General features: G+C 36.9%; 1 protein-coding gene and 1 pseudogene across 1 annotated transcript; both read right to left on the bottom strand.

The window, feature by feature from the left end:
• Window positions 1-7,007: 7,007 nt before the first annotated feature.
• On the bottom strand, window positions 7,008-11,124 carry LOC147794782 (uncharacterized; annotated as a pseudogene).
• A 1,676-nt stretch (window positions 11,125-12,800) lies between these two features.
• On the bottom strand, window positions 12,801-22,254 carry LOC147794781 (uncharacterized). The gene is made up of 4 exons (XM_087123652.1): window positions 20,407-22,254; window positions 19,477-19,638; window positions 19,254-19,341; window positions 12,801-13,264 (listed from the first exon to the last, which is right to left on the bottom strand). The coding sequence occupies exons 1-4, from the start codon at window positions 22,252-22,254 to the stop codon at window positions 12,801-12,803; spliced, it is 2,562 nt and encodes an 853-aa protein (XP_086979778.1).
• Window positions 22,255-22,398: the final 144 nt, after the last annotated feature.

Below are 22,398 nucleotides of genomic sequence, written 5' to 3'. Positions count from 1 at the left end.
CCATAAACTTGGTTTTTTTTGCTCTAGGATCCAGCTTTGAGTCTGTCACATGATAATAAGCAGTACACCCAAACACATGCAATTTATCATAATCACTAACAGGAGTACCTGACCATACCTCAAGCGGAGTTTTCCCACCATTTCCAGAAACAGGTAAACGATTCACCAAGTGAACTACATAACTGAGAGCCTAAGCCCAAAATGCCTTACTAAATCCTGCTTAAGACAAAATGCATCGAACCTTCCCTATTAATGTTTGGTTCATTCTCTCAGCAACTCCATTTTGTTGTGGCTTACCAGGAACAGTGAAGTGTCGAACAATCCATTCATCTCGGCATACTTTAAGAAATGGATCATAAGTATATTCTCCACAGTTGTCTGATCTCAACTTTTTGATTTTCCTGTCTGTCTACTTCTCTACCATTTTCTTCCACTCTAGGAAGATTTGGAGAACCTCGTTTCTGTGCCTCATGGGATACATCCAAACTCTCCTCGAGTAGTTATCAATAAAGGTGACAAACCACCTCTTTCCTCCCCATGAGACATTCTTCGTGGGGCCCCATACATCAGTGTGAACATAATCCAAAATGCCCCTTGTTTGATGTATAGTTGTACAAAACTTTCACATTTTTTGTTTACCAAATATACAATGTTCACAGGAAATCAATTTTACCAGTTGTGGCACCCTTAAGGACTCCTTCTTTCATCAATGTCTAAAGCGCCTTCTCACTAGCATGCCCAAGTCTCATGTGCCATAATTTCGATATGTCTTGTTCTTTCGAACTTGCCACAGCAGCATGCCCAATTATTGTGGTTCCGTTGAGGTAGTATATGCTCCACGAGCTACTTTCAAATTCCCTCCTTTCAAAATGATACGATAACCATTCGCATCCAAAATGCCAAGGGAAATCAAATTTTTCTTCAAGTCAAGGACATACCTCACATCATTGAGTTTTCGTATAACCCCGTCAAACATCTTGATTTGTACTGAGTCGATTCCCATCATCTTGCAAGTACTATCATTGCCCATATAGACAACTCCACCAATGAACTCTTTGAAGTCCAAAAATCTCTCTGTTGGGACACATATGATAGGAGCACTCAGAATCAAGAATCCATTCACTGGTTTGGCTGACTGATAAGGAGATTGTCAAGGCATCATCTGTATCAGTGTCGTCATCTCTAACCACATTGGACTTCGACCCCTCTCTTTTAAGATCGGACAATCTTTCTTCCAATGGCCTTTCTATCGACAATATTTATGTTTAAAGAGACTAATCATACCTTTGAGTATTACCAAGCCTTACTTAATGGGCTCACTATACCACAAGTAGCGAAAGTAGCCACAAGCACGGACAATTGAAAACAAAGCACAAGAGATTTTAAATTCATTGGTAGCCAACATAGGGAAGAATATAACATCTCCAACAATGTAGCAAACATACAAGGCATCAGTTATTGAGTTAATTAAATAAGGTAGAATACTAAATGGTGTAAAATACAATTCCAAATGCACCAATTAAGCAAGTTCAAATGAGAAGAAATCAATCAAAAGGAAAAAAAAAGATACAATCTTTTAACATGAATTTCTACAAGAACATTACAACCAAGAAAATAACTTTTAGACTTTGATCATCTTCTTGTTGTTGATATGACTAAAGGTACATTAGATGTTTTTCAATACCTTGCACTAGTATGCTAGATGAGATTAGAGAATTTTGATCATGTTGTTTGAGGAAGCGAAAGAAGGGAGAGCCATTTTAAGTGTAAAGTCACTAATCTTTGAGTGTAAACGGTTAAGCCATCTCTACCTCTTTTTTCGCAAGTCACCAATCTTTGAGTGGGTTAAGCCATGTCACAACTTTGTTATTCCACATTTTTCTTCCCCTTTACTTAGTTCCTATTCACCTAGTAAGGAAAAAAGTCCGACCATTTATCAGCACCAACTAAAATGTTTTTACACTATTAATAAAAGCAAACAAAATGAGCTGATACAGATAGCAAAAACTCAAAAAATGCCAAAAACCAAATAAAGCATTCAAAATAATTAACATAGTTGATCAACACTTTGAGAAGTAAAGGTATTTAGAAAAAAATATTAAGTACAAAATTTTAACTTACTCTCTTGATATCTTCTCCAACTTAAAAAGATGGTTCAATAGGTACTTGCAAAGTTCAATAAGATGGAAAAATTGAGTTATAATGGGGAAGACTACCAAAAAAGAAAAAGTCAATTCAAAAGAAAAAGCTATATTATCAAAACCAAATCTCAATTAGTACAAATTCTTGCCCCTAAATATAAACTAAAATTATCCATGTTTCATGCAATTTTTAAAACTTATTATCCACCTGGTCAAAAAAACATTCACAACACATTTTTCTCTTGATTGCTGCATGAAAGTTCCACATCCACCACTTAGCCATACAAGATATTCCAGCTTAGTTAACCAAATTGATTTTACATAGAAAAATGTAATGAGTATATGAAATTGAAAAGAATATTTTATGAAGTCATAAAAAAATTCAGTCTCTTAATATATCACAATCTTTTGTCATCCTACCTAAACTACACTCGTATGCAAGTTAACTAAACATTGGAACAATTTGTTACTAACTAGAAGAGAAAAACATAAAACATCAACCTAGATACAACACATAAAGAAAGCTTAGTACATTATCTTTTTATCTCGATAATTAACCACTCTATTAACTGTAAATTTTCTGCAAGAAAACAAAATAAGATTACCAAATATTAATAACTTGAACATTTCAATATTTAACTAATTGCATAAAAATAATTAGACATCATGTCATCATGTCATCATATATATAGCCAAGTGGAAATTAGGTGTTCTTGCTTTTATCTCGAGCATGAAAAAAGAAGTGATAAAAAATAGAACAAGGAGACACTAACAAATTTTGAATTTGAAATAAATATAATTCTTTACGGGTGTTTTTACAGTTTGCCATAATTTCAATGGCAACAATAATAGAATTAAAACCCAAAACAACCCAACACAAATAATTGGTAGAACCATTTACCATAATTTTAAGGTAATCAATAATAGAATCAAAACCTCAAACAACCAAATAAAAATAATCAAAGAGAAACCACACACTCCAAATCAACCTCTCCAAATGCTTGAGTTGGAATATAAACTAAAAATTAAATTAAAAAAGGGAGAAATGTTGGAGTAAGAAATGAATGAAAACTAGATATTAGGCAAAAGAAAGGAGTTCAGCGAAAATAGAACATTTGATAAGAAAGGCCAGAACGTGTTATCGAAAAATTAAAACTTTAAAATCATGTCATAAGACTGTATGAAGAAGATGGCCCCTTGTTATTGAAGAGAGAATAAATTACCATGGTTCCTTCAATAACAATGGGCCATCTTCTTCCAATGGTTTCTGCAAAGGGTTTAAGGCTTCAATTTTTTGAACCACCATGAACTCGAAACTTTCTGTCATCATCATTTACAATCTTGTCTGAACTTTCTGTCGGAGAGTAGAGAAGAGAAAGTCATAGATTAAGGTTTCATCATTTACAATCTTGTCTAAACTTTCTGTCGAGAGTAGAGGAAAAAAGAACGAATCAGAAATAAAAGGAAAAAGAAAAAGAAGAAATCAAAGAGATGGAAAAGAGAAAAGAAGGAATCCGAGAAAAATGAAGGGAAGAAAGGGGGAAATAAAAAGGAAAGTATGCACGAAGGTAGAAAAGAAAACAAAAAGAGAAAAAATCAATAGAATAAAAAAATTCAAATAAGAGATAAATAGGAACATGTAGCTTTTTAAAAAAATCTCATTCGCTATACATGCAATATCAAATGCTATAAAAGATATTTTTGGCATATTTTAAAAAATGCAATATTCAAATGCTATAAAAAGACTTTTTTTTGTTGTAGGATTATTATAAAATACAAGAAATTATTTAAATGATACACGATCCAAGATAAAGTATTCATTTGCAGAATGTAATTATAAAAAAAAATAAATTAATTCACAAAATACAAAATTTACACCATTTACAACTTTTCCTTTCTTTATTTTTCCTTCTTCTTTATGAGACTATAGTCAAAGTCTTGGTCCTTTCTTCCCCTTCAAAACTGCACATTTTAAAGAAAGAGGATAAACAACCCTTCAAAAGCAAGACATAAAAATCAAAATAATACTAATACATAAATGAATCACGTTGATTACCAAAAACCATTCACAATCAACTATAGAGTTACTAGTATCCCTTTGATGAGGCAACAAATGTTGTTGTTCAAGTATTGGAAGAGAAAAAAAAATAAAGAATGAAAATTTTAAAGAGCTTCAACCACAATCTTATTAAAGAAAACATTTTCACATTTTGTCATGATCACCTACTTGAGTATTCATTTTCATATAATACAAATAGGAGTTGACGTAGATATTATAATCGTTTCTTAAAATGATATTTCTCCACTGTAATGGACTATAAAAAAATAAAAAATAAAAGAATGAAAATTAACCACACCCCTATAATAGATTGGGTAGAAGTATTGATGGTAAGTAAACCTCATTACTTTTCTATCCCAGTAAAAATAGGGTTGCAAACAAACTTGCAACATACATTACAAACTAAAAGGCATTTCTATCCCTGGTTCTAAATCCTCTCCCCATTTCTTCAAATCTTGATAAACTCTCTTCTTCTTCATTACCTAGATGTTTTATGGAACTAAAAAAAGCATGTCAAAGCTAACATTCATATCTCATAATGAAGAGTAAAAAGCCACATCTTCCCTCATAGACCAACCAACAAAATTTGTTATGAGCTGGGCACCCTTAAAAAAAATACCTTGAAGTAGTCATAAGTTAAGCTTAAAACTAATATCCACATAATATTGATGATTTACCAAAAATTCAGATTCTACCATCATCAAATCACGGGAACAATTAAGTCTATCCAAGAATAATCAATCTTCCTAAAATATTACTCAAGTCATTACAGTACCACCGGAGCACTAACCTCCCATATCTTTTATTTGGTTCATCATTTTTGTGTGAATTGTTTGCAAGATTCACAACATCCAATGGATCATCCATCTTCCTTGCCAACTCCTTCCTACTAGATTTGGGCGATGCCTCTAGCTGAAAACACATTTGTAGGCACAAGTTAAACTCGGAGTTGCCTCTATACAAACGGATTACAAGCTGTAGAGATATACCAACGAGTTTTACTTTCCTGAGCCCTAATTTATCATATACAAAATAGGGCATTAAGTTAATCAGATTTCGTCACACAAAGCCCTATGGAAAAATAAATTACAATAGTATAGAAAACAGTAAAATCTTTATTGTGCACGATCTCATAAGCTCTAAACTTTCTTTTGTTTGTAAGAATGTTCTACATGAACTTAAAATGACTTGGTATCTAGACGAAGGCATTTGCAAAAGGAATAGTCACATGAAAATTATTAAACATCTCTATAAACTCAAAAAATTGAACATGTCAGATTTTTCTTACTCGAACAATGAGGGTAACAAATATGAGAAGGAGAAAAGGAAGAAAGGAAATAGAAGGCTTTGTAGCCTCATGAATAGGTATAGTTTCATTCTGATACTAATCACCAACAACACGCTTTCTAGGGGGCACCATGTACTTCCACTCCTCAGTGTTATCGCTTTAATCATGCATGCATTCTGAGTTTAGTTCAATGTGTTTGTCTAGGTTAAGCATATTTAAACTCCAATTAATCAATCTAATCATACAAACAAATTTTCCCCCAAATGCTTGAAATTTAGAAGTAGTATTTTAAAATGAAATGGTTCATTAAGAAATAATACAAATTTAATTTGGTACAAATTTAATTTGGTCCCCTCATTGGAGGAAGTAGTACATTCAATAGTTTGAGTTCATCCTCTTGTTCTTCCATAATATTACAGTATCACTCGAGTAGCAGAAAACGAAGGGAAGAAAGATGACAAATTTGACCAATTAAAGAAACAAAGTGTTTAAATTTGTCAAAAGTATAGCTTTAGAGCTTCAATTTGTAAGGATGATATGCTGATATATTGAAACAAACATGAAAAAAAAGATGCCCACAAAATTGGAAGATCTACTAAAGTATTACTCACAAAGTTAAAACAGAGCCTTAGCTCCCAAGTTAGTGCCAATGAGTGAAACAAATTCTACCAGGAAAATAAACAACAATTCTATGAGAATTACACCGGTGATCTAACTAAATCTCTTAAATTAATCAAAATGCTAGAAATCAAAAGCATCCTTTGTGAATATCCAAATTAATTGAAAAAATGAAGGGGCCTAAAGAGAGAGAATCAAACCTCAAAACATACAAAAACCTAAACCCTAGAACAAAAAGGAAGAAGTATCAATGGAAATGTTTAAGAAATGAGAAACTTCAATGCAAATCCATTCTACTCATTCTCATTTTAAAATGTAGGGTATTGTGTATTCCTCCTTTAGGGCACAAATATTGAACTCTGCTCAATATATTAATCACGCATGTGAATGCAAACTTTGATTATGAGCTTTTACCTTTGGCCCAAATCAGATCAACAACATTACCATGAGAATAGAGCAAAGACGAAGTTGTCATCTGATGCCGGACAAAAATATATTACAAAAGGAAGAAAAAGATGAAATACATGGGTTATAGCTCCATAGATTATGGCAAAATGGACCACAAGGGGAAGAGAGGAAATTAAGAGGAAAAAATAAATCTAGCCTCCACCCCTTAAGGGCACAACTAAGGGAAGAAAAAAGAGAGTAAATTAAGAAGCTTACCATTTAAAAATATATATATAGCTCTCCTTTTTTTTTTATTTTGTTTTGTATCAGCTTTTTTATTTTATTTTATTTTGTGTTCGATCTTTTTCTCATTTTTTTTCTAGCAGGTTTTAGAAAATGCTATAACTCTAAAAAGGGTGATTTAATGTAGTGAAATAAAGAAAAATATATATATATTTTTTTTTTGATTGAGGGAGAATCAAATTGTTTTTGTGTTTATGACATTTTTCCCTAATCACTTTTCGGTTGTCTTCTTCAAATTTGGACGTTCTTCTTCTTCTCCTTCACTATTCTCCGTTTTCATCATTTTCTTTTTCAATTGGCCTAGGCTTTGAATCAAGTTGAGTTCTCTCCTCCCTTTTTGCTTATTTTCGCTTCTAGATTTCATACCTTTTCTCTAAGCATGAACTTTTGTTCTTCTTTTTCCTCCATTTGTGCAATGAATCGAGTTAAATTTGTTTTTAGTTGTTTTAGCTCGTTGTTTCTCATTCTAACTCAATATTTTGCGAGAGTGAGCTTATTTGTGATACTTAATATCTGTTTAGAAGCTTGGTGCTATCTTCTACAATTTTTCTGTTTATTCTATCCATTCCAAATTCATTCATGTTGTTGAGTTTCATCCGCTCACCTTCATGATTTCGATTTTTTTATTTGAATTGTCTCCTCTTGCTCGTATCTTTTGTTCTTCGCCCTAAACTTTTTTCTGCTTTCGTTGTGTAGTTGCTTTGCGACAATAGACGAATTTTATCTTTCAAGCTGTTGGAGCTCTTTTGCTTAATCTTCCATCTTCCTCTCTATGCTTATCAGGCTCAAAGCCACGTCTGATAAGCCGCTCTTCGCTTGCTTACTTTCTTCCAATAATGATTTAGTCCTTTTCCTTTAGGGTTCTTTCTCAATAGATAAATTTAATTTTCCATCTGAAAAAATTTTTGTTTACATTGCTCCATATCTTGCCCTAATTTTGTTCTCTCAAGCCTGCGATGCATCAATTTTTTGTTTCAAACTCTTGACTTACCCTACTAAGACGATTATCTAAGAAGAAGCTTATGTCTCCTTACACGTCAATGTCAGCTCCAACTCGAAATTTCTAGTGTTGTTGAGCCACTGATTTTTTGATCTCATCCGAATGTTCTATTTTTCTATTTCCCTTCTACTGTAATGTAGAGTGTCTACTTTTGTCTCCAAGTCTTTATCCATGGTAAGAACTCTCTCTTTCTCATGTAGTACCTTTTGTGCAATTCAATCTTTTCCATCCATTCTTCTTTCAAATTTCCTATTAAAATCATTTTCTCGGATATCTCTTAGTTTTTTCTGTTTTCCAGTTTGGTTTCTTACATTTTCTAGTTTCCAATGTAGTGGATCAACTTTAGCCAAGACTTCATTCTTTTATTCAATTTTTTTTTCTAGTTAATCAGCTTGAATTTGAGCACCCAAGCTGCTCGACTGTTCATTATGTAAATAATAGAAACTACCATTGCTCATTTCCTCTTACGAAAAGTATTCTAACTCAGAGTCGGAGCTGGAGCTTGAAGATGAAGAAGAGACATCTTCTCATTGTCTTTCTTTTTTTTTTCCATTCTAGATTTAATGATTCTCTCAATTTCATCTCGAAGATGACCATATTCTTCTGGTAATTTTTGTATAGATCTCCAACGAGACCAACAACTTTCGTTTCCTTCTTCAAGTCCCTTGGCATTCCTTTGCTTTTTCCCTGGATCTCTGTTGTTCGCTAGCTTCAAGATTCTCGTCATCTTTTGTTTCATTTCTGCAAATGGAATAATTTATTATTATTTCAGAAAGAAAATTTAACAAATCTAATGCACTCGAAAGCCGCAACCAATGAAACAAATAAATTTAGGTGAGCCGCTCAACTATTTTGGTTATGCTAGCCATTTGATCCAGCCCTACCTCGAGTTTGACCCACGTCTTAATTCTTTATGAGAATCCTACAAATAATCAATTTCTCTTCGAAGATGTAATTAATAATATAAGTTAATTATATAATTTTTTTTAATAATTGGGTTTTTGCATTGCTGACTTTTCCTATGCAGTATTCATTCCTTTCATTTCAAATTGAGTCACGCCCTATCTCAAGTCTGACCCACCTTAAGTTCTTTATTAGAATAGTACACATTATCAATTTCTTGTCAAGAAGATCTAATTATTAATATAAATTAATTATATAGTTTTATTAATCATTTTTACATCGTAGAGTTTTGCTCTGCAGTCTTCATCCCCTCCATTTCAATCTGAGTTACGACCCACCTCGAGTTTGACCCACATCTTGATTCTTTATGAGAATTGTACAAACCATCAATTTCTCGTAAGAAGATGTAATTAATAATATAAATTAATTATATAATTTTATTAATTATTGGGTTTTTGCATTACTGACTTTTACTCTTCAGTTCCATCCCCTCCATTTTAATTTGAGTTACGTTCTACCTCAAGTTTGACCCACGTTTCAATTCTTTATGAAAATCGTACAAATAATCAATTTCTCTATTAATATAAGTTAATTATATAATTTTTTTTTAATCATTGGGTTTTCGCATTGGAGACTGACTTTGCAGTATTCATTCCTTTCAATTCAAACTGAGTCACGCCCTATTTCGAGTCTGGCCCACGCTAAATTCTTTATTAGAATCGTACTCATGATCAATTTCTTGTCAGAAGATCTAATTATTAATATAAATTAATTATATAGTTTTATTAATCATTTTTGCATGGTAGAATTCTACTCTGCAGTCTTCATCCCTCCATTTCAATCTGAGTTGCGACCCACCTCGAGTCTGACCCACATCTCGATTCTTTATGAGAATTGTACAAACAATCAATCTCTCGTAAAAAAATGTAATTATTAATATAAATTAATTATATAATTTTATTAATCATTGAGTTTTTGCATTACTGACTTTTACTCTGCAGTTCCATCCCTCCATTTTAGTCTGAGTTATGCCCTACCTCGACTCTGACCCACGTCTCAATTATTTATTAGAATCATATAAATAATCAATTTCTCGTCAAAAGATCTAATTATTAATATAAATTAATTGTATAATTTTATTAATCATTGAGTTTTTGCATGGTTGAGTTTTGATCTACTATCTTCATTCCCTCCAATTCAATCCGAGTCACGCCCCGCCTCGAGTCTGGCCCACATCTTTATGCTTTATCAGAATCGTACAAACAATCTATTTCTCATTAGAAGATGTACTATATAAATTATTAGGTTTTTGCATGGCTTTGATCCGAAGACTTCATCCCCTCCATTTCAAATTAAGTCATGCCCTATCTCGAGTCTTTATCAGAATCATACAAACAATTCATTTCTTGTCGTAAGATATAATTATTAATATAAATTAATTACCTAGTTTTATTAATCATTTGGTTTTTGCATTACACAACTTTTGTTCTGGCGTCTTAATCCCCTCCATTTCAAACTGAGTCACGCCCCACCTCGAATCTGACCTACGTCTCAATTCTTTATCAAAATTGTACAAACAATCCATTTCTAGTTAGAAGATGTAATTATTAATCTAAATTAATTAGATAGGTCTAATAGTCATTGAATTTTTGCATTCCAGAGTTTTGTTATGCAATTTTCACCCATTTTAAACTGAGTCACGCCACACTTGAGTCTCACTCACGTCTTAGTTCTTTATCAAAATCATACAAACAATTCATTTCTCATCAGAAAGATGTAATTATTAATATAAATTAATTACATAGTTTTATTAATCATTTGTTTTTGTTATGCAATCTTAATCCCCTCCATTTCAAACTGAGCCACGCCCCACCTCGAGTCTGACCCATGGCTCAATTCTTATCAAAATCGTAAAAACAATCCATTTCTTGTCAAAAGATATAATTATTATTATAAATTAATTACATAGTTTTATTAATCTTTGAGTTTTTGTATTCTATAGTTTTGCTCTTCAATTCCCTCCATTTCAAATTGAGTCACGCCCTACCTCAAGTTTGATCCACGTCTAATTTCTTTATCAAAATCGTACAAACAATCTATTTCTGGTCAGAAGACGTAATTATTAATATAAATTAATTACATAGTATTATTAATCTTTGGTTTTTGCATTACAAACTTTTGTTCTGCTATCTTATTCCCCTCCATTTCAAACTGAGCCACGCCCCATCTCGAGTCTAACCCACGTCTCAATTCTTTATAATAATCGTACAACAATCCATTTTTTGTTAGAAGATGTAGTTATTAATATAAATTAATTAGATAGTTTTATTAATCATTGGTTTTTGCATTCCATAGTTTTGCTCTACATTTTATCCTCTCTATTTCAAACTGAGTCACATCCCATCCCACCTCGAGTATGACTCATGTCTCAATTCTTTAACAGAATCGTACAAACAATTCATTTATCTTATTTCAGTATTCATTCCCTCGAACAATTTGCTTCCTCCGGAGACAATTCTCTATTGTGTTTACTTCCCTCAGGAACTCTATTTTTTAGGTTAGTCCTTTTTTTGGTAAGGAACTCTATTTTTTAGGTTAGTCCTTTTTTGAGTTAGATTAGTGTAAATTTGTGTTCATTGTTCGGGATATATATTACGCTAAACTGGTGTTCATTATTTTGTATATATATCATCCAAAAACAGTTGCAAAATGATCTAAATCTAAAGGATATTTTAGATATTTAAGTACAGTAAAAGTATTCAATTTTGTCGACTTATTTATAATACTCAGTAGAATGAAGGCTTTTGATAGGGTTTAAAGATAACATTTTCTATTTAGTGCAATTATAAAGAACCAAAGGAAAAAAATGGGAAAAGCTGAGAAAACTGAAAGCTAATTCAAACTTAAATAAAGTAGGAAAGAGAAAAAGGAGGGAAAGAAAAGAAATTGGAAAAGCCAGCCCATTGAAGCCATAAAATCTGCTATCAATAAGAGAATTGCAACTCTCTCCCATCGACAATCTTGCAAAAATCACTCTCTCCCACTATCTCGACAATTAGTGAACTGGTTCTCAGGTAGGTTAGTTTAAAATCTTATGCCATCTTAGTTGTCATCCCCCTCCTTCTCTACCTTGCTTCTTTTTTAGATTTTGTTTAGTATTATGATGTTTGGATTGGGATTGAGGTGTTATAGTAATTTTTCCTCTCAATCTAGTGATGTTTAAAATCTTATACCATCTTAGTTGTCATCCCCCTCCCTCTCTCTACCTTGCTTCTTTTTTAGATTTTGTTTAGTATTATGAGGTTTGGATTGGGATTGAGGTGTTATAATTTTTCCTCTCAATGTAGTGATGTATAAGTGTATGAGTGGATTTTTTTGCTGCTGCAATGTGTTATAGTAATTTTTCCTCTCAATCTAGTGATGTATGAGTGTATTAGTGAATTTTTTTGCTAATGCAATGACCCTACTCCATGTATATAAACACATACTCCATATCGAAATTTTTTTGCTGTTTAAATTTTTTGTTACTGCAATGACTTTTCACTCCACATCACGAGAGTAAGCGACATTTTAAGGAAAAACACATACTAATACTAATATATATTTGCAACACATAAACACACATTACTCCATCAATGATCAACATTTCAATGACCCTACTGAACAAATATTATTTTGCTACAAAATAAATATATATATATATATATATATATATATGCTCTGGTAAGGAAAATATTTGTAGCTTTCTAGTGAAATATGAGTGAAATTGTTACTCGAATAAGCAACCTTTTAAGAGTATATGTGATTTTTATAGGAGAATCATATATTATAAAACTTGAATTAAAATTTGGATAAAATAATTATGAGATGAATCTTGCAAGATAATTATGGAAATTAGAAAAATAATTCAATTTGAGCACCTTAATTTGTTTTCGTTCTTTTAATTTTGCCTTGCTTATGGATTTTTTTTTTTTTCTTGATTAGTCCATTCTTATGCATTAGACAAAGTGCCAACAAAGGGTGGTTTAAGGTTTAGCGAACTAATTGAAATTAAAGGTGTTGAATAGATAATGTTTAAAGGTGTTGAACAGATAATGTAAGTTACCTTATTCTCGTCTTATATGGTTGTCCGCAGATTCCATTATCAAGAAGTGTATCCACGGCTTCTTGTACCAATTTCTCCTGACACATTACTAATTCTCCTGGCGTAGATCTACTTGTTGTTAATAGATCAATAAGAGTATTGTTCCGATAGATAACTCTTCTATAGAGTTCATTAATATCCGAGCTCATTAGTTTACCCCCATCTATCTGAATGATCGGTCTCAACTCGGGAGGAAGAACAGGTAATAGACATAAAACCATCCATTCGGGTTCTATATTTGTTCGAATAAAATGCTTAGCTAATTCCATACGTCTAACCAAAAAATTCTTTCTTCTTCCAACTTTTCGATCTTCCCATTCATTACCCGCAGGTCCCTCTTCGCCTAATTCTTTCCATTCTACCAACGAATAATCTATAATAAGTCGCAAATCCAGATCGGCTAATTGTTCTCGTATAGCACCTGCTCCAGTAGAAATTTCTCGATTTCAAAATGTATCGAAGCCTTGGGTAGTAAAAAAAAGTGGGATGCTGTATTTCCAGGATTGGATTTCATATTCGAATGAACCCCATAATCGTAAGAAAGTAGGTTTTTTAGCTATGGGCCTAGCAAAAGAAAAATTTGGATAGGATACTATAGGATCTCCCCTTTCAAAATCGGACGTGAAAGTTTCTTTTCATCCGGCTCAAGTAGTTACATCAAATAAAGGAGTTCCCACTTTCAAATTCTATAAAACCCCCAACTACTCTTTACTCAAGTTTAGATATATATATATATATATATATATATTATGCTCCAACTTTAAAGATAACACAAATATATCAGAGTTATCGATATCTTCTTTTCTTAAATAGTGATTGTGAACCAAGCTATCGACGGTCCAATTGATCATCCTATTAAGCATACGAGCTTTCAAAATGTTCAACAAAGATGGTTGTATTTGAATCAGTATGAGAATATAAGTTTCAATACACTTTATTTTTAAGACACATACTTACCAAAATTGACTTTGTCTAATAGTGCTACCGATGAGTACATGGAAGGAGCATGGAAATTTCTACAAGAAAAGGAAGCTGGATGCCAAAAAGTTTCTATGTCCATGTAAAGAGTGTAGGAATATGAGACATTATGATATCCAAACCATATATGAACACCTAATCATTAAGGGAATGGACCCTACATATAATGTTTGGTATTATCACGGAGAAGTGTGTGAGGAGGATGATGTTGAAAAAGAAGTCGATGATGCTCTTATGTTGGAAGCAACCATCTTATATAAGAGCACATATATTGAAGAGGAGGACAAGAATGATTCTTTTACATCGAGGAAGACAAAAATATTTCTCACAATATCCAAGAGGCAAACACTCCATTGTACACTGGATGTACAAAATATACAAAGATATCAGCAGTTGTGGCATTGTATAAACTTAAGACATATAATGGTTGGTAGATGCTAGTTTCACAAGCCTTCTGGAACTTTTGTATCACATGCTTCCAATTGATAATGTCATTCCAAGATCTATTTATGAAGTTCGAAAATTGTTCAAGGAATTTGACTTAGGCTACCAAAAAAATCCATGCATATGTAACGATTGTTGTGTATTTAGAAATGAAAAAGAAAAGTTAGAAAGTTGTCCTCAATGTAATACTTCAAGGTGGAAGGTTGATAGACAAACGAATGCAATCAAGCAAGGTATACCTGCTAAAGTATTAAGATACTTTCCTATCATTCCGCGACTTAAACGAATGTTTAAAATATATGAAGTGGGTGAAAGTTTACAATGGCATTCTCAACATAAAAGTATTGATGGAAAGATTCGACATCCAGTTGATTCTGTTGCATGGGAGTTGATTGATAAAAAGTGGCCTGAGTTTGCTATGTACTCTCGTAATCTTAGGTTAGGCCTTGCTACAGATGGTTTTAATCCATTCTTCAACATGAGCAGTCGATATAGTTGTTGGCCAGTCATGCTTGTTACGTATAACTTGCGTCCTTGGTTATGTATGAAAAAGGAAAATATAATGTTAACATTGTTGATTTCTGGCCCTAGACAACCAGGAAACGATATTTATGTCTACTTACAACCTCTTGTGGAAGATTTACAGCATCTATGAAAAGGAATACAAGCTTATGATATTGTAAGTAAAACATATTTCAATTTAAGAGCAATTCTCATATGGACTATAAATGATTTTCTTGCATATGGAAATCTTGTTGGATGCACCACAAAAGGTAAATAGCATGTCCAATTTGTGGAGATAATACTCCGTCTCTTTGGTTGAAGAATTGAAAAAAGTATTCATATATGGGTCATAAGAACAATTCCAATATTCAATATTTATTTGAAATTGAATTAGATTCTATATTCATATTCCCGCTAAGATCCCAATAATTTAGTAAATTACTATGCATGTAACATTTCCGTTATGTGAGCCCGCTTAGCTCAGAGGTTAGAGCATCGCATTCGATGGTCATCGGCTCGATTCCGATAGCCGGCTTTTCTCTATTTATTTGATTTTTGACATAATTATTAAATCAAATAAATAGAGAAACGACTTCTTCCCCTCTTTCAAAGGTCACCGATCTACCATGTCGTAGGAACTTCCTATTATGAATAAAAATGGAGAGGTTCTTGTCAAAGTTGCATCCACATGGAAGGAATAAAACATGGTTGGATGAAAAAAATAGAAGAAGCATTATGTAATAGCCAAAAATAAATAAACAAATAAACAAATAAAAAAATAGTTAAAATAATTGTAACGACCCTAAATTTCCACATATCTAGAGTCGCCACTAACGTCTCGTGCTCATCTCTAATGCAGAATAAAAATCTAAGCATGCTCATCTTTATTAGCGGAAAAATTTAAAAGTTCAGAATACATTAAAACATTGGAAAACACTGCCGGACTTACGTGTTTCAAACATCGTGCTGGAGTTTAAAACGATAAAATAAAATGATTACAAATTAATTAATATAAATGAATGAAATGCAAACGCCCTATCCTAACCAAGACTAGGAATTAAATATGCAACTATCCTATGCACGCGCCACAGTCTCTGATCACGATGCCACCGTCAACCGTACATGGGAGCCTTGCCTTTACCTGAAAAACAATATGGCACACGGCCTGAGTATTTCAAAGAAATACTCAGTAAGTGACCCCACTATAGGGGCCATGCTAATGCAAACACATGCAATCATGAATAGGGACCTATCTCTAATCATCTTAGGGGTGGCCTCCAGTCTCGGACAAATTGGATGTGTAGTTCTTCCCTACACACGACTCACACGTGTGAGTGTGAGTCCCCAGGGCGCTCGCACACCCCCTGGACCCTCTGGTCAAGCTAATCTGTAGCAACGTCCGGAGGTCAGCGGAACCCCATAGTGTCATGCGACTCATGAACACCCTCATCTGTGTGCTTTCGCACCTGTGCGCATTTGCGCTCATCATAAGGTGCGCGTCCGCACTCATCGTCTCTAGGGGAAGTAGCCCTATGCTTATGAACATACAAAATGCATGAGGTCCCTCTAAATCCATCGTAATGTCTCTTCTGACACAACCCTCTAGTCTCATCTCTTTGTTACTCTAGGTAACGCATATCGTGGATATTTATATTAATATCATTTTCATGCTCTTAGGGTTGTGTCCTACGTCGATCTAACGACATGACGCAATATGGCACTCATCATCATCTAGCATGCTCAATATGGAAAACATCATCATATTAAGGTAAAATCATGCAATCATCATGCACATCATAATGCCACAACGTGCGTCAAACATATTAAGCGTCACTCAACCAAATATGTATAAACTGGCACATATCATCAAGCATCATACAATTTATTTAGCCTATCCTATAGTAAGGCCACTTACTTGGTTGGCCTCGGCCGAAGTACTCCCTAAATACTAAACGTAAGCTCCCGTTCCGTGAGAGCTGCTTCCTACTTCGCTGGGTTTGTTTCCTATCACGCCGTTCACCACTTTCCGTTAGTATTTCACAATTAATTTACCTATAATTTAATAAATGTGAAATACAGCTCTAAAACGGCCTCGGATACCTTAATCGGGGCCGAAAACAGATCCGAGAGGGTCGAAACAGTGGAAACCGGGCTGAAAACAGGTGAGCCGAGCCGAACAGCCGCTGGAGCCGCCGGAGCGTCACCGGAGGGAGCCCGAGCCGTTTGCGCCGAGCCGAGCTGAGGACTGCCGCGCCGCTGTGTGACACGTGGCAGCAGCAGAGAAAGCCACGTCGGACGGTAGTGTCGGGTCGAAGCGCGGGTCGGAGTCCGGTTCAGGTCATGGTTCGGGTCGCGGGCTGTGGAAGGCTACTGGGCCAAGGCTAAACGTTGGGCCTTGGCTTACTGGGCTGGGCCGCAAGTGTTTGGTTTGCAGGCCGGCTCAATTGGACCGTGGGTCTAGTCTGGGTTGGTTCAACTGAACCGTAGCTTCTGGGCCGGTTTGAGGTTTGGGCCGCTGTAGTTGGGTTGGGCCAAAGGTAGAGGCCAAGGGAGGAACGGGCTGGCTCTCCTGGGTTCTTGGTTCGGGTTGACCCGGATCCGTGGATCTCGTCTTCCTTACCCGACTTTGGCTGATTTTCCGGCGAGCTTTCTCTCTCCTTCCCGCGGCGTTTCCGTTGCCGATTTCGGTCCTCTTCCTTCCCTTTTCCTCTTTGTTCGTCGTTCTTCTTTCCTTTTTGGGAGTTTTGCGGCCTAAAAGCTCCTAAAAGCCATAGATCTAAGAATCGATTAAGAAACCTAACTTTCCGACCTCGGTTACTGACGACGACGCTTACGAAATAACAGAAAACGCACCCTGAGTTATTGTGCTTTCGTTAGGGATCTCTCTTACGGTAGTAACAGGTCGTTTGGTGTCGGTTTAAGGGTGGTTTGAGGGCTCGTCGGAGAAACTGGACACTCGCCGACGTTTGTCCGAACTCTCTCTCTCTCTCTCGAAATTTTCTCTCTTTTCTCCCTTTGCAGGCGTTCTGAAGATGCTGGGCTGAGGTTGGGCGTGCTGTGGCCGTTGTTTCGCGTGGGTTCCGCGAAACTCGGCGGTCGCCGGAAAACTCGCGGGTTTTCCGGCGACTTGAGTTTCTTTTTTTTTTTTTTTTCGTTTTCATTTATTTATTTATTTATTATTAATATATATATTTTTTTTTTTCTTTCTTTCCCGGGTCGTTACATTATCTACCCCTAAAAAGAACTTTCGTCCTCGAAAGTCTCAAACTCTTGTACCAACTCGGGGTATTTCTCTCTTATCTCGTCCTCACGCTCCCACGTGGCTTCCTCACTGTGGTGATTCTGCCACAGTACCTTAACAAACGCAATACTCCTGTTGCGTAAGGTTTTTACCTCTCTAGCTAAGATTCTTACTGGTTTTTCCTCGTAGCTCAGATCTTCATTAAGTTGGAGTGGTTCGTAGTCTATTATGTGGATAGGATCCGTAATGTACTTCCTCAGCATCGACACATGAAATACATCATGTACTCCTGAGAGGGCTGGAGATAAGGCTAACTTATACGCTACCGGACCAACTCGCTCTAGGATCTCGAATGGTCCAATGAATTTAGGACTTAACTTGCCCTTATGTCCGAATCTTAACACACCTTTCATAGGTGCCACCTTGAGGAATACTGGGTCCCCCACCTCAAACTCCAGGCTTTTACGCCTTACATTGGCGTAGCTTTTCTGTCTACTTTGAGCGGTACGCATCCTCGCTCGAATTTTCTGGATAGCCTCATTGGTGAGTCGAACCAACTCGGGTCCTACTAATTCTTTCTCTCCTACCTCGTCCCAACACAGTGGGGACCTACACCGTTTCCCGTACAGGGCCTCAAACGGTGCCATTCCAATAGTTGCTTGGAAACTGTTGTTATACGAGAATTCCATTAGGTGTAGTTTGGAATCCCAACTTTCCTTAAAATCTAGTACGCAAGCGCGTAGCATGTCCTCTAGAATTTGGTTTAAACGCTCCGTTTGTCCATCTGTTTGGGGGTGAAAAGCGGTACTAAAGTCGAGGCGGGTACCCAGTGCTTTTTGAAGTCCGCGCCAAAACGCTGACGTAAAGCGTGGATCCCGATCCGACACTATAGACACTGGGAGTCCATGTAGTCTTACTATTTCTTTCACGTACAGTTGTGCCCAATTGTCAACTGTATATGTAACCTTCCCAGGTAGAAAGTGTGCCGACTTGGTCAACCTATCGACAACTACCCAAATCACTGTATAGCCCTTGGGCGTTTTGGGTAAACCTACTATGAAGTCCATCGCTATGTTTTCCCACTTCCACTCCGGTATGCTTAGGGGCTGCAACAATCCCGCCGTCTTTTGTCTTGGAGCTTTCACTTGTTGACAAACTAAGCACTTGCTCACAAACCCGGCCACATCCCTCTTCATGCTCTTCCACCAAAAGTGTTGTTTTAAATCTTGGTACATCTTAGTACCTCCTGGATGCATCGCAAATGGTGAGTTGTGAGCTTCCATCAGTATTTCCTTCCTTAAATCTTCTATTGCTGGAACACATAAGCGTCCCTGATACAATAGTCCTTCATCTGATGACTTGGAGAATCCATCTACTGGACTTTCGTCTAGCTGTCCTAGGACTTTCTATAGGTTAGGATCCTCTCGTTGGGAGGCAATAATTCTCTGCCTAAGCGTAGGTTGTACCGTGAGTCGGGCCAGCTGTGCTATGACTCCCTCGGTCGCTACAGCTATGTTGGCTCGCTCGAACTCTCTTTGTACCCTTACTTCCCTCGTAATGAGGGCCGACGAGTGGACCGTCTTCCTACTCAAGGCATCTGCAACCACATTTGCTTTCCCAGGGTGGTACTGGATATCTACGTCATAATCCTTCACCAATTCTAACCACCTTCTCTGCCTCATGTTTAACTCTTTCTGGGTGAAGAAGTATTTCAAACTTTTGTGGTCGGTAAAAATTTGGGTTTTCTCGCCATACAGGTAATGTCGCCAGATTTTCAGCGCGAACACTACAGCGGCCAACTCTAGGTCATGGGTAGGGTAGTTCTTTTCATATTCTTTAAGTTGACGAGATGCGTATGCGACAACCTTGCCGTGTTGCATTAACACACATCCCAGTCCTTTCATGGAGGCATCACTATAGATCACATATCCTTCTGAGCTCTCGGGTACTATGAGTACTGCGGCGGTTACCAATCTCTCTTTTAGGTTCTGGAAGCTTGCCTCACAAGCATCATCCCATCTAAATGGCACCCCTTTTTTTGTTAACTTTGTTAAAGGCGAGGATATTTTAGCGAAGTCCTGCACGAACCTTCGATAATATCCTGCCAATCCTAGGAAACTCCTTACTTCCGTTACCGTAGTTGGGCGTTCCCACTTTGTGATTGCTTCAACCTTGGTGGGATCTACAGATATTCCGTCCTTTGACACCACGTGTCCTAGGAAGGAGACTTGTCGTAACCAAAATTCGCATTTGGAGAACTTGGCGTACAACTTGTGCTCTCTTAGGGTGGTTAGGACTTTTCGGAGGTGTTCCTCGTGCTCTAGGTCGGTTCTCGAGTATATGAGGATGTCGTCAATGAACACAATCACAAACATGTCTAGGCATTCTTTGAATACCCGGTTCATTAACTCCATAAATACAGCTGGGGCATTGGTGAGGCCAAATGACATCACTACAAACTCGTAGTGACCGTAGCTTGTCCTAAACGCTGTTTTTGGTACGTCTTTTTCATTAATCCTAATTTGGTGGTAACCGGACCGAAGATCTATCTTAGAGAATACTGTTGCTTCTCTGAGTTGATCAAACAAGTCTTCTATTCTAGGCAGAGGATATTTGTTTTTTATGGTTCTCTTGTTTAGCTCTCTGTAATCGATGCACAGACGCATCGATCCATCTTTCTTCTTAACAAACAACACTGGCGCACCCCAGGGGGACACGCTAGGTCGAATGAATCCTTTATCTAGTAAGTCTTGCAGTTGCGCCTTGAGTTCTTTCAACTCTGCTGGCGCCATGCGATAGGGTGCTTTGGAAATAGGCCCAGTTCCCGACTCGAGTTCGATGACGAAGTCGACCGCTCGGGAAGGGGGTATACCAGGCAGGTCATCCAGAAATACATCCGGGAACTCGTTTACTATTGGCACGTTTACTAGGGTCTCTTCCTTTCCTCTCACGTCTACAGCACATGCTAATATAGCCCATCCACCTTGTTGGACTAACCTCTTTGCTTTCATCATCGAGACTACCTTGGGGGTAATCCCGGTATTTGTGCCTTTAAATTTAAAGGTAGGTCCTGTCGGTGGTGAAAATTTTACTTCCTTTTTGCGACAGTCTATACTAGCTTGATTTTCAGCTAACCAATCCATGCCTAGTATGACGTCGAAATCTGTCATGTTTACCACTATCAGGTCAACGCTTAAAGTTTGGTTCCCTATGATTACTTGGCCATCCTTTACTCTATCCCTAGACACTAAGTCTACCCCCGCAGGGGTGCTTACAAACATTTCATGCAATAAGGGTTCTAATTCGAACCCTGCTTGTACAACAAAAGGCATGGAAATAAAGGAATGCGTGGAACCAGAATCAAATAAGGTAAAAGCGAAATGACCTAAAATGGATAGTGTACCTGTCACCACGGCATCGGACCTCCCAGTGTCCTTGCTGGTTGACGCGTATGCCCTAGCTTGAGCTCGCGGTGGTGCTGGTTGATCCATTCGCTCTACTCTGGGCGGGTTTGCTTGTGCTGCAGCATTTCCGGCCGTGCAGTTCACGGCGATGTGCCCCTCTTGACCACATCTAGAACACGCTCGGCTGCCAGCCATGCACCTCCCACCGTGTAGTCTTCCACAGATAGTGCACCCTTCCTCTCTCCTCCCTCTGGCCCCATCTTGATTCCTGGGGTTCCAATCAGTATGTCGGGGAGGGCGTCGCTCATCCCATCTAGGAGCGGGTCTGTTATTGGAACGGTGCCTACGTGCTAGTGGTGGACGGTCAGAGCCTCCTGATTCATGAGGACGCTTCTGCCCAATTATAACTGGCTCTTCACGTCGTTTCTCATCCTTTGGTTTCTCTAAAGCCTTGGCAGTTCTCAAGGCTTCCTCATAGGTCTTTGGGTTGAACGCCTCCAACATGTGACGGATTCTTGGTTCCAAACCCAATATAAATTTTTCTGTCATCTTTTCCTCAGTGTCCACCATGGACGGTGCAAATCTCTTGAGTTTATTAAACTCTCGGTTGTACTTCTCTACTGTGAGTCCTCCCTGTACCAGGTGGGCGAACTCCTGCTGCCTTTTAAGTCGCTCTGACTTAGGATCATATTCTTTAAGGAAGGCCTCCTTAAATCGTTCCCAGTTCATTGGTCCCCCTTCTGGGTTAAGGAGGGTTTTGTTATCTCTCCACCATATCTCTGCGTCCTTTTGTAGGACGAAGGTTGCACAGGCGACCTTTTGGTTCTCTGGGCACTCCATAGTCTCAAAGGTGGTTTCCACCGCTGCAATCCACATTTGGGCTTCTATGGGGTCTACTAGGGAACCAGTGAATGGTCGAGGGTCGTATCTCTTGAAATCCCTTATCCAGTTTGAACATCTAACAGGTTGTGGAGGGTTTACTGG

Source organism: Cucurbita pepo, chromosome 1 (assembly GCF_057944985.1).
Source record: "Cucurbita pepo subsp. pepo isolate OVF chromosome 1, ASM5794498v1, whole genome shotgun sequence".
Lineage (NCBI taxonomy): Eukaryota > Viridiplantae > Streptophyta > Magnoliopsida > Cucurbitales > Cucurbitaceae > Cucurbita > Cucurbita pepo.
Note: the sequence above shows the minus strand (reverse complement) of the source record. Positions and strands in the feature narration are given on the sequence as shown.

Excerpts from the sequence above, each read along its gene's own strand:
- LOC147794781 (XM_087123652.1), bottom strand. The coding sequence starts at position 22,254 with ATGGAGTGCCCAGAGAACCAAAAGGTCGCCTGTGCAACCTTCGTCCTA. Across the intron at positions 19,639-20,406 it reads TTATGGAGTTAATGAACCGG|TACCACCCTGGGAAAGCAAA; the intron begins GTATTCAAAGAA and ends GTAGATATCCAG. Across the intron at positions 19,342-19,476 it reads CACAGCTGGCCCGACTCACG|GGACGCTTATGTGTTCCAGC; the intron begins GTACAACCTACG and ends CTATTGTATCAG.